Source organism: Eleutherodactylus coqui, chromosome 5 (assembly GCF_035609145.1).
Source record: "Eleutherodactylus coqui strain aEleCoq1 chromosome 5, aEleCoq1.hap1, whole genome shotgun sequence".
NCBI classification, from domain to species: Eukaryota; Metazoa; Chordata; class Amphibia; order Anura; family Eleutherodactylidae; genus Eleutherodactylus; species Eleutherodactylus coqui.
The window spans coordinates 182,182,955-182,197,697 of NC_089841.1; the positions used below are offsets into that span (position 1 = coordinate 182,182,955).

Genomic DNA, 14,743 nt, shown 5'->3' on the forward strand with positions numbered 1-14,743 from the left:
AGGGGGCAGAGGCGTCACGGAGGACGGTCGTGCGATCGGCTACGTACTCCCTCACCATCCTTTTACAGTGCTCCCGCCGACTCAGCCTTGACTGGGGAGCGGTGACACAGTCTTGCTGGGGAGCCAGAAAGCTGTCAAAGGCCTTGGAGAGTGTTCCCCTGTCTGTGCTGTACATGCTGCCTGATCTCTGTGCCTCCCCTGCTACCCGGCCCTCGGAACTGCGCCTTCGGCCACTAGCGCTGTCGGATGGGAATTTTACCATCAGTTTGTCCGCCAGGGTCCTGTGGTATAGCATCACTCTCGAACCCCTTTCCTCTTCGGGTATGAGAGTGGAAAGGTTCTCCTTATACCGTGGGTCGAGCAGTGTGTACACCCAGTAATCCGTAGTGGCCAGAATGCGTGTAACGCGAGGGTCACGAGAAAGGCATCCTAACATGAAGTCAGCCATGTGTGCCAGGGTACCTGTACGCAACACATGGCTGTCCTCACTAGGAAGATCACTTTCAGGATCCTCCTCCTCCTCCTCCTCAGGCCATACACGCTGAAAGGATGACAGGCAAGCAGCATGGGTACCCTCAGCAGTGGGCCAAGCTGTTTCTTCCCCCTCCTCCTCATCCTCCTCATGCTCCTCCTTCTCCTCAACGCGCTGAGATATAGACAGGAGGGTGCTCTGACTATCCAGCGACATACTGTCTTCCCCCGCCTCTGTTTCCGAGCGCAAAACGTCTGCCTTTATGCTTTGCAGGGAACTTCTCAAGAGGCATAGCAGAGGAATGGTGACGCTAATGATTGCAGCATTACCGCTCACCATCTGGGTAGACTCCTCAAAGTTTCCAATGACCTGGCAGATGTCTGCCAACCATGCCCACTCTTCTGTAAAGAATTGAGGAGGCTGACTCCCACTGCGCCGCCCATGTTGGAGTTGGTATTCCACTATAGCTCTACGCTCCTTATAGAGCCTGGCCAACATGTGGAGCATAGAGTTCCATCGTGTGGGCATGTCGCACAGCAGTCGGTGCACTGGCAGATGAAACCGATGTTGCAGGGTGTGCAGGGTGGCAGCGTCCATGTGGGACTTGCGGAAATGTGCGCAGAGCCAGCGCACCTTTCCGAGCTGGTCTGACAAGCGTGGGTAGCTTTTCAGAAAGCGCTGAACCACTAAATTAAAGATGTGGGCCAGGCATGGCACGTGCGTGAGGCTGCCGAGCTGCAGAGCCGCCACCAGGTTACGGCTGTTGTCACACACGACCATGCCCGGTTGGAGGCTCAGCGGCACAAGCCAGTGGTCGGTCTGCTCTGTCAGACCCTGCAGCAGTTCGTGGGCCATGTGCCTCTTCTCTCCTAAGCTGAGTAGTTTCAGCACGGCCTGCTGACGCTTGCCCACCGCTGTGCTGCCACGACGCGCGACACCGACTGCTGGCGACGTGCTGCTGCTGACACATCTTGATTGTGAGACAGAGGTTGCGTAGGAGGAAGAGGAGGGTGGTTGAGTGGAGGAAGCATACACCGCCGCAGATACCACCACCGAGCTGGGGCCCGCAATTCTGGGGGTGGGTAGGACGTGAGCGATCCCAGGCTCTGACTCTGTCCCTGCCTCCACTAAATTCACCCAATGTGCCGTCAGGGAGATATAGTGGCCCTGCCCGCCTGTGCTTGTCCACGTATCCGTTGTTAAGTGGACCTTGCCAGTAACCGCGTTGGTGAGGGCGCGTACAATGTTGCGGGAGACGTGGTCGTGCAGGGCTGGGACGGCACATCGGGAAAAGTAGTGGCGACTGGGAACTGAGTAGCGCAGGGCCGCTGCCATCATACCTTTGAAAGCCTCTGTTTCCACAACCCTATACGGCAGCATCTCAAGGCTGATAAATTTGGCTATGTGCACGTTTAACGCTTGAGCGTGCGGGTGCGTGACGGCGTACTTGCGCTTGCGCTCCAACACTTGCGCTAGCGACGGCTGGATGGTGCGCTGAGAGACATTGGTGGATGGGGCCGAGCACAGTGGAGGTGAAGGTGTGGGTGCAGGCCAGGAGACGGTAGTGCCTGTGTCCTGAGAGGGGGGTTGGATCTCAGTGGCAGGTTGGGGCACAGGGGGAGAGGCAGCGGTGCAAACCGGAGGCGGTGAACGGCCTTCGTCCCACCTTGTGGGGTGCTTGGCCATCATATGTCTGCGCATGCTGGTGGTGGTGAGGCTGGTGGTGGTGGCTCCCCGGCTGATCTTGGCGCGACAAAGGTTGCACACCACTGTTCGTCGGTCGTCTGCACTCTCAGTGAAAAACTGTGCCAGACCTTTGAGCACCTCGGCCTCTGCAGAGTGGCATGACTCGAGGGGGCGCTTTGGGAAACAGTTGGTGGATTATTCGGACTGGCCCTGCCTCTACCCCTGGCCACCGCACTGCCTCTTCCAACCTGCCCAGCTGCTGCACTTGCCTCCCCCTCTGAAGACCTGTCCTCAGTAGGTGTAGCAAACCAGGTGGGGTCAGTCACCTCATCGTCCTGCTGCTCTTCCTCCGCATCCTCTGTGCGCTCCTCCCTCAGACTTACTCCAATTACTACTACCTGAGTGATAGACAACTGTGTCTCATCGTCATCGTCCTCCTCACCCACTGAAAGCTCTTGAGACAGTTGCCGGAAGTCCCCAGCCTCATCCCCGGACCCCGGGAACTTTCCAAAGGTTGGGCATCGGTCACGACAAACTCCTCCGGTGGGAGAGGAACCATAGCTGCCCAATCTTGGCAGGGGCCCGAGAATAGTTCCTGGGAGTCTGCCTGCTCCTCAGAATGTGTCATTGTAATGGAGTGAGGAGGCTGGGAGGAAGGAGGAGTAGCAGCCAGAGGATTCAGAGTTGCAGCAGTGGACGGCGCAGAATTCTGGGTGGTCGATAGATTGCTGGATGCACTTTCTGCCATCCACGACAGGACCTGCTCACACTGCTCATTTTCTAATAAAGGTCTACCGCGTGGACCCATTAATTGTGCGATGAATGTGGGGACGCCAGAAACGTGCCTCTCTCCTAATCCCGCAGCAGTCGGCTGCGATACACCTGGATCAGGAGCTCGGCCTGTGCCCACACCCTGACTTGGGCCTCCGCTTCCTTGCCCGCGTCCACGTCCTCTAGGCCTACCCCTACCCCTCAGCATGCTGTATTACCAGTAGTGCAGAAACAGAACGCTGTAATTAAATGGGCCGCTTATTGGCCTGTGGTTGGAGGCTGACTTCGCTTACGGAACGCACAGCAGAACCAGGAAACAATTTTGCGCACGCCTGTAGTGAGACGTAGGTGCGTATGACTGAGCTAGTGGAATTCACAGCACAGAAGCAGTCAAGTGGCCAAAGGCCAGTAGTAGGCCTTAAGTATTTTGCTTCTATTTTTTTAAAATGCTGAGCTGATACAGCAGACAGATACTGTAGGCAGTGTATAATATTATGTATACTCTTTCCCTCTGGCGGGATGACGGTGATCATGTTACAGAGACAGCAGATCCAGGAAACAATTTTGTGCAAGCCTGCTGTAACGCTTAGCTGCGTATTAATTAGGACTACTACCCCCAGCAGATAGATACTGTAGGCAGCGTATAATATTATGTATACTCTTTCCCTCTGGCGGGATGACAGCGCTGATGTAACAGAGACAGCAGATCCAGGAAACAATTTTGCGCAAGCCTGCTGTAACGCTTAGCTGCGTATTAATTAGGACTACTACCCCCAGCAGATACATACTGTAGGCAGCGTATAATATTATGTATACTCTTTCCCTCTGGCGGGATGACGGCGATCATGTAACAGAGACAGCAGATCCAGGAAACAATTTTGCACAAGCCTGCTTTAACGCTTAGCTGGGTATTAATTAGGACTACTACCCCCAGCAGATAGATACTGTAGGCAGCGTATAATATTATTTATACTGTTTCCCTCTGGCGGGATGACGGCGCTGATGTAACAGAGACAGCAGATCCAGGAAACAATTTTGCGCAAGCCTGCTGTAACGCTTAGCTGCGTATTAATTAGGACTACTACCCCCAGCAGATAGATACTGTAGGCAGCGTATAATATTATGTATACTGTTTCCCTCTGGCGGGATGACGGCGCTGATGTAACAGAGACAGCAGATCCAGGAAACAATTTTGCGCAAGCCTGCTGTAACGCTTAGCTGCGTATTAATTAGGACTACTACCCCCAGCAGACACGCAGTAAACTGAAGACGGTCACAGGCAGCCCAAATATAGTATTCTTTCCCAATTTTTTGGAAAAAGCCCACTGCCTGTATAGCCTGAATATCTCTTTCCCTGCCTCACCAGTACCGGCCCTATACTCTGTACAATGACTGCAGACCGCAGACACAATGCTCTGCACGCCCGATATACAAAAAAAAAATTGTGCAACACTGCTAAAGCAGCCTCAACAGTACTGCACACGGTCAGATGTGGCCCTAAGAAGGACCGTTGGGGTTCTTGAAGCCTAAAATAACTCCTATCGCTCTCCCTATAGCAGCTCCGGCACCAGCAGCACTTTCCCTGATCTCTGTCAGAATGCATCTGAGGCGAGCCGCGGGAGGGGCCGATTTATATACTCGGGTGACACCTGATCTCGCCAGCCACTCCCTGCAGGGGGGTGGTATAGGGCTTGACCGTCGCAGGGGGAAGTTGTAATGCCTTCCCTGTCTTTCTATTGGCCAGAAAAGCGCGCTAACGTCTCAGAGATGAAAGTGAAAGTAACTTGAACATCGCGTGGTACTCGTCACGGGTAACGAGCATCTCGAACACCCTAATACTCGAACGAGTATCAAGCTCGGACGAGTACGTTCGCTCATCTCTAATATTTGTCTTTTTTCAGCCTACCAAACTGTGTTGTGTTCTTTCCACTAGACATTGGAGGCAGCAGAGCCTTAAGCAATTACTTCTAAAGCTTTCCTCTAATTTGGGCTCGGACAACAGCTTTTTTCACTTCTACACTATTGCTGTGCTCTATTATTTGTTTCTCCCTGTTTTAACCATTCACTTCATGTATCTATATAAAAAACATACAGCAAATAAAGCCTTCAATTGAGCATGGAAAGCATGTCATATACTATGCTTGCTTCTTGATGAATTGTACCACGGAGCATCCTAAATCCACATGCTTCTGATGCCAATTAAAAAGGCAATGATAGCCTGGTGAACAGCTCTCTTTAAAATGAAGCCTATGACTTTGCATTTGTAATCATGCTCCACACGGCAGTTGATAAGTGATACTGTCTTTGCTTTACGCATCTGTTATTCTCATAAGCTGTATTGAATTTAGAAGCATAGCGGATCAGTGATTCTAGATGGCCATCATATACCTACCACACCATATTCAGTGTCTTTGATTTGATTACACATCAACAAGGAATACTCTGTATTAATAAAACGTTATTCGTTTTTCTATCCCTAAGTGATAGAGAAAGCATAAGGCTAGGTTAACAAAGGAATGGATTCTCTTTCTGGCAGGAATAGTTTTCCATTCTGCATTCTGTCATTCCCCAAATGATTATCTTCATTAAAACTCACTTTGAATCAGCTGCCATTTATAGCGTTATAGGGAGTATGGGTACATGTAATTCCAATTGAAATGTAATCAGAACATTATGCTCTTTACACCTCCAATCAATATAACCTGCAATGAAATAGGTCGAGCTGATTTGAGTTTTGTTCATTTATTGCACTAATGTCTTTAATTCCTGTAGCGTGAGAGCAAAAGAGGAAGATTAGCAGAGGCTTTAGAGACTGAGCCTGGCACACTGTGTCAGCCACATTAGCGCAGATCTCATCGCATTGTTATTTTAGTTGTTTGCTCCCAGACTTACCGTGCTATATAGGGCTGTCTGGAGCACTGCTCCCTATTGATTTTTCTTGACTCCATTACCTGTCATGTTGTATTTCAAAGCAAAAAAGTTTACAGGGTAAAAGTAACTGGCACAAAAACAAAGTAATACATTTACAATACTAAATGCCTAAAATAAATTAATATCCTTTGAAAATAAGATAAATGGAAAATGCAAGGATGGTTGTTTTACCTGACCCATTATCTCTTCTTCCTTTTTTCACTAATGTCTGCAAGGTCCACGCTCTACAGCAGTGGTTCCCAAACTTTTTTTTAGCCATGGAGCCATTTTTGAAATAAATTTTTTTGGGGAGAGTGTGGTCAGGAGAGGGGTTAGGGGCGTGGCTTATCACAACATATGATTTTTACCTCCGTCGTTATAAAAAGGACAGGGCTGTTTAAAAGAAAAACAAAAAACAGGGAGGAGTACTGGATGGGCTATTATTAGAGATGAGCGAACTTACTCGTTTAGGGCGTTTTTGCACTCGAGCACTGCTTTTTCCGAGTAACCAACTACTCGGGCGAAAAGATTCGGGGGGCACCGGGGGTGAGCGGAGGGTTTGCACAGGGGAGTGGGGGGGAGAGAGAAAGAGCTCTCCCCTGTTTCCCACTGCTACCCCCCACTCCACCACGCCGCCCCCCCCCTGAATCTTTTCGTCCGAGTAGTCAGTTACTTGGAAAAAGCGGCGCTCGAGTGCAAAAACGCCCTAAACGAGTAAGTTCATCTCTAGCTATTATACATTTGGGGATATACATTATATTTAAAATTAACATCCTGTGTAATTAAATGCTGCACCACATGTCTATATCCACACGGGCTTTATGCAGATTTTTTCCACAACGTGTGGATGATTTTCGAAATTTCATCCACCTTGCTGCTACAGCTACTTTAAATTATGCAGCAAATCTGCCTGTGTAGTAATAGCATCCCCTATATTGGCCCCAGTAGTAATAGTGTTCCCCACAGTGTCCTCAGTAGTAATATTGTCCCTTATATTGGTGGCCCCAGTAGTAATAGTGTCCTCTATATTGGCCCCAGTAGTAAGTGACCCCCCCCCCCCCCACAGTGGCCTCAGTAGTAATAGTGTCCTCTATATTTACCCTAGTAGTAATAGCATCCCTTATATTGACTCCAGTAGTAATAGTGACCCTTATTGCTGCCCCAGTAGTAATAGGGTCCCCAATTGCCACCCCAATAGTGATAGGGTCCCCAATTGCGGCCACTGTAGTGATAGAGTCCCCTATTGCTGCTATGCTCTTCAGATGCAGGGAGAAGTTTAGCAGTGTAGATTACAATAGAGGCAATTGGGATGGCCGTGTAGTCTCTGGTCCATGGGTTGCCTCAATCGCACCTATAAAAATGCTCCATTAGTCTCTGCTCTATTCACCGCTATAGCGGTGTCCAAAAAGCCTGTACTGAGGAAATAAGTGTGCAGGACCTGTGGTCGGCATAACAACATGGATCACATCACTGGAGCCAGTTCATGTGATCGGTGTTACTATGCCAATCACAGGTCCTGCACACTCATTTCCTAAGTATAGGCTGTGCGGACATCACACCTCTACAGGAGAGAGTAGAGCGGGGACCTAGACCCTATGTCGGAGCCCCTGGCAATCACTCACGGAGCCCCAAGGGCTCCACGGTGCACACGTTTGGAAAACTTACTCTATAGTATATTGCTATTTCTTGATTGTAAAATGGGTAGATACATTGTACTGCACAGAATAACTACTTGTGCCCACAGATATTATTTATTACATCTATAGAAAGTCTGGTCATTGATACATAACCCCTTAGTGACCAGCCCATAGTGTTTTTACGTCCTGCCCAAGTGGGCCTTAATCCCTGAGGACGTAAAAATGTGTCCTGCAGGGATTAATGCCACATGGGCTCTGGACGTGACAGCTCCATGTTGTTGGTGCCCGCAGGTAGCCGACAGCATGGAGCTGTCATCCCGGGCTGTGGGCATATTCCCCCGGCAATGCGATTGGCGCTATCCAATGGATAGCGCCGATCCCATAAAAGTTCAAAAAAGTTTTTAAAAAGTTAAAGATTCAGCTGCCCTCATGGATCGGATCCATGGGGGCAGCTGGGAATACTCACCCCCGTCCACCGCACTGCTCCCTGCTGTCCTGGTCCTCACGGCCCCGAAGCCGGCCTTCAGCGCATGCGCACCAGGCGGCATTACGTCAGCCGTATGCGTAGAAGGCCCAGAAATTTAAAATCTCCTGGCTCCCGACTCCTGTAGGTAGCCGGGAGGCAGGGCATGTCATCGGGGACTGCAGTGATCGGATCCATGAGGGAAGGTGAAAATACTCACCTCCATTCCTCTATGTCCTCCCGCCGCTCTCTGGACCCAATGCTGGCTTCTGCACATGCGCCGATGTGGCACGCTTGCGCAGAAGGCGGGTGAGCCTGGCAAATTCAAAGTCTCCCTGCACCCGTCTTGTCACAGATAGCCGAGTGCAGGGAGATATGACTGGGGACTGCTGTATGCGGTTCCCAGTCACATGATCACTGTTATTCATCAGATAACGTTGATCATATAAAGTTAAAAGTAAAAAAAAAAAAAGTTGTAAAAGTTTCATCTCCCCTTATGGATCGTATCCGTAAGGGAAGATGAAATTACGTACTCAAGGTCCCTGGATTTGTCCCCTGATGGGATGTTGATCCGCAGACTTTACCCCAGCTTCGGAGCATGCGACGTCAGCATGATGGCGAACGCATGCGCAAAAGTGAAGGATTGCCCAGGAAATTTAAAATCTCCCTGCTACTGGCTACCAACAGTCGCTGAGTGCTTGGAGCAGTGACCGGTGGCCTCATTGAGCGGTCCTCGGTCATGTGATAAAAAAGTAGCGATAGAACATTAGGTCTCACATGACCAGATAGAAATTACGGGTTCTGCATGCGCTTGATCCGCGGTAATCCGCGGATCAATCACATGCATTGGATTACACAATTCCTCCCAATTAGCGAGTCGGAATTATGTAATCCACTTGCAGAAAACAGAACACAGCATGTTATATTTTACCGCGGATATCCGTGATCTAGAGCCCATTGTGCTCTATGACCGCCGATATACCCGCAGCCCATATGCAAATACATTGTGTACGGGCTGCGGGTACCTGGGTCATCTCTAAGCGACGGCGCGGGAAATACAAACAAAAAATGGTGTGCTGCGTATGACCGGCTGTGAGTACGCAGTTATGTGCAATACAATAGGTGGCTGTATGCAGCGCCACGGCCGGGCTCACAGCTGGGATCTGCTGCGGGCCTATGCAAGCGGATTCCACATATGGCTGTGTGAGCCCCGCATTATTCAGACCGCTACCTGTAATACGTAATTTACAAGAAGCCCCGGGAACGCTCGGCTTCCTGCAGTTCCAGGAGCAGCTTGTTGAGCGCCTCCTATGTGAGACCACCGCACCTCCGCAAGCGTACGAAGCCTCACGGAGCGCCACTTTTTACACCCCATCCCCGCCGCTGAGGTCATGAAATACCCCCAAAAAAGCATGGGAGGAGGAAACACAGTTTTATTGCTCCATGTGCCCATTCCAACTAGCTTCCGTACAAGTGGGCAATGGGGCCTGGAATTTATTCAGTTGTGCCCTGAAATCCAATGGGTGTTCCCTCCATTATGGGCCTAGCCATGTGTCCTGTAAGTAGATTGAGGCCACAATGGGTATGTTTCTGAACACAGGACAAACGGGGGTATCCATTTTGGGGTGAAAGTTTTCATTCATATGTGTACTGTACAAAAAAACCTGTTTTTAAATTGACACAATTGCCAAAAAAATGAAAATTATATTTATTTTCTTCTGCTTTGCATAGATTCATTCAAAAACTGTGGGATCAAAATACACAGTACACCCCTAGATTAATTTGTTAAGGGGTCTAGTTTTCAAAATGGGGTTATTTGTGGGGGTTCTCTATCGTTTAGGCCACTCAAGGGGCAATGGGACCTGGAATTTTTTCAGTTGTGTCCTGAAATCCAACGGGTGTTCCCTCTATTACAGGCCGAGCCATGTGTCTTGTAAGCAGATTAGGGCCACAAAGAGTATATTTCTGAACACAGGACAAACAGGGGTATCCATTTTTGGGTGCAAGTCTTTATTTATATGTATGCTGTACAAAAAAACTGTTTTTAATTTGACACAATTGCCCACAAAAATGAAAATCGTAATTTTTTCCTTCTGCTTTGCTTAGATTCATTCAAAAACTGTGGGGTCAAAATAAGCAGCATACTGCTAGGTGAATTCGATAAGGGGTCTAGTTTTCAAAATGGGGTCATTTGTGGGGGCTCTCCATCGTTTTGGCTGCTCACGGCTCTACAAGTGGGCAATGGGGCCTAAATCACCTTCAAGCAAAATGTATTTTCTGGAAGTCACCGATTGCTCCTTTCATTTTGGTCCCCGTTGTGCATATTGACATATTAGAGTCACAATAGGTATATTTCTGAACACAGGATAAACAGGGCTATCCATTTTGGGGTGTAAGTCTTCATTCATAAGTGTGCTGTATAAAAAAAAATGTTTTTAAAAAGACACAATTGCCAAAAAATTAGAATTGTAATTTTTTCCTTCTGCTTTGCTTAGATTCATTCAAAAACTGTAGGGTCAAAATAAGCAGTACACTGCTAGATGAATTTGCTAAGGGGTCTAGTTTTCAAAATGGGGTCATTTGTGGGGGTTCTATATCGTTTTGGCCACTCAAGGGCCCTACAAGTGGGCAATGGGGCCTAAAACACCTTTAACCAAAATCTCTGTTTTGAAAGGCACTGGCTGCTCCTTTTGGTTTGGGCCCCTTTGTGCATACGGACACAATATTAGGGCCACAATGGGTATGTTTCTGAACACAGGACAAACACGGGTATCCATTTTGGGGTGCAAATCCTCATTTTCATGCGCACTCTAGAAAAAAAACTGCCTTTAAAATGACATATATGCAGAAATCAGAAATTTTATTTTTCTCCTCTAAATTGCATTAACTCTTGAAAAAAACCTGTGGGGTCAAAATACTCCTCACCCACCTCAGTGAATACATTTAGGGGTGTTGTTTTTAAAATGGGGTCATTTGTGGGGGAATCTATCATTCTGACACCTATGAGCCTTTGCAATGTTGGCTTGGTGTAGGAAAACAAAGTGTTCCTCAAAATGTTGATAATCAATGTTAAATTTGTACGTCTCCTAAATGGTTAAAAAAAAAAGAAAGCTTTTCAAATGTGCATCCAAAATGAAGTAAACAGATGGACATATATATCTTATCAAAAATTTGTACAGTATGTTTGCACATATTTGATATAATACAATTGAAAATGTGAAAAAATGACAATTTTTAAACATTTTTCCCAATTTGGCGCTTTTAATAATTTTCCACAAATTCCATCGGATTATTTTTACCACCAAAATGAAGTACAACATGTGGCGAAAAAACATTGTCAGAATCACTTGGATATGTAAAGTCTTTATGGAGATATTCTATGTTAAAGTGACACGTATCAGATTTGCAAAATTTGGTCTGGTCATTAGGGCGCAAACAGGCTTGGCCACTAAGGAGATAAAATCATTCACTGCAGCGGACAATGAGGCACCAGAGCACGCAGAGGAGGGGGTTGAGTGGAATTTTTTACTATCAGATAACAGAAAAGTGTCATTTCACAAGTGGAATTAAACTTTAAGGACACCTTCACGTGTGGTGTAAATGCTGCAGAGTTTCAACAGGGGATTTTGCAGCAGAAATTCTGCAGTATTTACAGTACTAATTATGTGGAGGAGATTTCTAAACTCACACATAGTTCGGAAATTTTCTGCAACGAATCTGCAGTGTTTTTAAAAAAAGTCTATGGGGTGTGCAAATGTGCACTTGTCCCAAACAAAATCAGGCACTAAATTGTGCAATTTCACTATGTGAATCAATAACACTGGGGACCGCTTAGGGGTACTGTTGTACCTTGATGCCACCAGAAGTTAGAGGTTTGACAGGAGGAATGCCCCTGTCATGCTCCTAGCTCCCCATTGGCAGATTTCTCAATACTGCTAGCAGCAGCGTCGGCATTGATTTTTGCCTGGCCTGGAGGGTTAGGGTTAGGGTTTGTTTTCATGTTAGGCTTACATTATATGTAAGCCTACCAGGAAAAGTAACCCTAACCCTCCAGGCCATGCAAAATTCAATGCAGATGCTATTGCTACAACCTGCAGCTCTCCTGCCGCTGCTGCCGCCAAGTGTCTTCCAGCCGCTGCTGCTGCCAGGTCTCCTCCTGCTGCTGGGTCTCCTCCTGCTGCCGCCATTCCCTCTCTTCCTGCCAACGCCACTGGCTGTTGTCCTGCCGCCACCGTTGCTCCCTCTCCTTCTGCCGCCGCTGCTGCCTGTCCTCCTGCCTCCGCCACTGCCTCTTCTCATGGCATACATTCCCCCAGCCAATCAGAAGCTGGGGGCGTTACTCTATGTCAAAGTGCTATATTATGTCGCCACCCCTAACTTCCGGTGGTGACATAATTCAACAGTACCCTACTTAGGCTGCCCTGCCTACTGGGTAGGCTGGCCTACCTACTGAGTAGGCTGGCCTACCTACTAATTAGGCTGCCCCGCCTGTTCAAACATGGTGTGGTGATCCCGCGCCAATGTAAACTGTCCCGGCAGCGCATAAAAGTACAGTACAGTAGCGTGGTTAAGCTCATGAGAGGATGTGATAGTGCTCCATTCAAGTTGCTATTACACTATGCTGTTGTGAGCGTTAAAACGTCATGCTCATCTACAGGAGGCCTTAAACTCCACAGCAAACCCGCTAAAAAAATCACTGCTACTTCTGCACCACGTTGCTGCTTTTCACCTGTGAAAAGTCAAAAGCGGATATGGCCTTTGTGAATACAGACTGTAAAAACAAAGAATATCACAATGTTGTTCAACTCATTATGTCTGCATATTGCCTGCAGTTTTACTATGGGTAAATATATTGTATTACCTTTAACAGATTGGATTCCAACGCCAAAGTTTTAAATGACAAATTGTATTAGATCTCTTCCAAAATGCTCTAATAAAAAGATGTTGGGTAGATATCCTCTCCCGAGCTCTGCACGGAATATTACATATCCCTGCCATGTACTGAATACAGTCGTTTTCCATCGTGTAGTCAAGACTTATAACTTTGTCATTTTCTTTTGGCTTCCAGTGACTACTTGAAGGACTTATTTTCGCATCGAGCTAAATTCCCATTGATTTGTCGCTCTGTTGCTGGAATGGAAGGAAAGTCTCAACAAGCCATGCAGAGAGTTAGTTGTGTGAGGAAGACGTTTGCAAGCAGCTTTGCCGCTGTGAAAAGGAAGTCAGTGTGTGCGCAGATCAAGCTTCAGATGGTGAGAGGCTCTTATAAAGAATATTTAGACTCAGTAAATAGTTTGTATCTAGCTTATATGTTTTACTCATTTACATTTAAGTGAATGGGGCTGAACTTCAACACTAGACTGTTTTTGTAGCGGATCTGCTGTGGATTTTAAAGGGGTTGTTCTACTATTTAAAAAAATGTTTTTCTAACTACTGAGCATGGCATAAAAAAAGACTATATTCCCCTATCTTTAGCCCCAAGGAAACAGCTGAGCAGCTCACGTTGCCATAACACTAGTTCCTGGCATGCATGTCTGGTGGAAGTCAGATGACCGCTGTGGCCAATCACAGCATCACCATCCCCTCTGATTGGCTACAGCTGTCACCTGACTTCTTCTGGACACCCATACTGGGAGCCAGGGCCACAGGAGCCATAGTTTGCTTCATTTTAAAACCAGGCCCAGTCATTAATTTTTTTTTAAAGTAATATAACCACTTGAACCCTTCTATCTCAAGGGTTGTAATACACAGCATAGATAGGTATGCTGCAAATTTAGAGTGTTTTTAAAAATCCTGCAAATTTGTTATGAAAATTGACCAAATACTGCAGATTTGCTGCAAATTCCTTCCCATGTATATGTTTGAATACGTAGCTGTATAAACTCATAGTGACATACTATAGTAGACTTTAGGAAAAGCTCAAGAAACTGGTGACATGCCACTTCTTACCACTGAATCGTATGGGAAATTCCACATGCAGATTTTGCCCATTGACAGAGCTGAAGCCACTTCTGGATCCACTGCGAAATGCATAGTAGAAATATGCGGCATAGTCATGTATTTCTGATGTGGTTTTAGAGGCAAAATCCACACTGAAAAATGTGCATTGGGTTCCACTGTGTGAACAGACTCGAAGACTTTTTATTGGTGGTTTTACTCTAGTTTACCTAGTTTTTTTTTTTAATTATGCTGACGGATGAAGGGGGGGGGGGGGGGGTGACAAAAGAAAAGTTTACACAAGGCAATATCTTACATAAGGCCATCCCTGACTGCAGTCAAATATTGGAGGTACTAAGGGCATCTGTCAGTATGTGATCTGGTATTTCTAGAAGTGATTAGAGACTGGGGCGACGAGAGCGGCAGGGACCAGAGCTGTTGGGGGAAAAAACAGGTTAATATGTGCTTCTTTATTATTTCATATGCAGTCCTTGGGCTTCTAGCAAAAAGTGTGGTCCCTGGACAATCCTTTCAAATATTTTCAGTGTGGAATAAATAAATGAGCCAGAAGTGATATTGAGTCACGAAGAATCTGTTACCAACCCAAAGACGAGAGTGGAAGTATTTGTTTTCCTGCAATCTCTTGTCCTAACATTGACAAATTTAATCATGATGATCAAGATTAAAACTAGTCTGAGCTGATTTTTGAGCAGCATCTCAAGATTCATTTATATAAGGTTTAGTTATTTGCTTTTTTCTCATTTAAATATCGGTAATGACTTGGAAAAAAACACAATATTTATTAAGGCTTAGGACAGAGTCTTGAAAGCAATTTGAAGTGAAATGCATATTTCCATAATCATTTCT

General features: G+C 46.8%; 1 protein-coding gene across 1 annotated transcript in view; it reads left to right on the forward strand.

The window, feature by feature from the left end:
- The window catches only part of MYO18B (myosin XVIIIB), a 529,330-nt gene that overhangs the window by 201,320 nt on the left and 313,267 nt on the right, over positions 1–14,743 (forward strand). Inside the window, exon 20 of the mRNA XM_066603908.1 lies at positions 13,008–13,191. Within this exon, the coding sequence (XP_066460005.1) occupies positions 13,008–13,191 (184 nt within the window). The remainder of the gene's footprint in view (positions 1–13,007; positions 13,192–14,743) is intronic.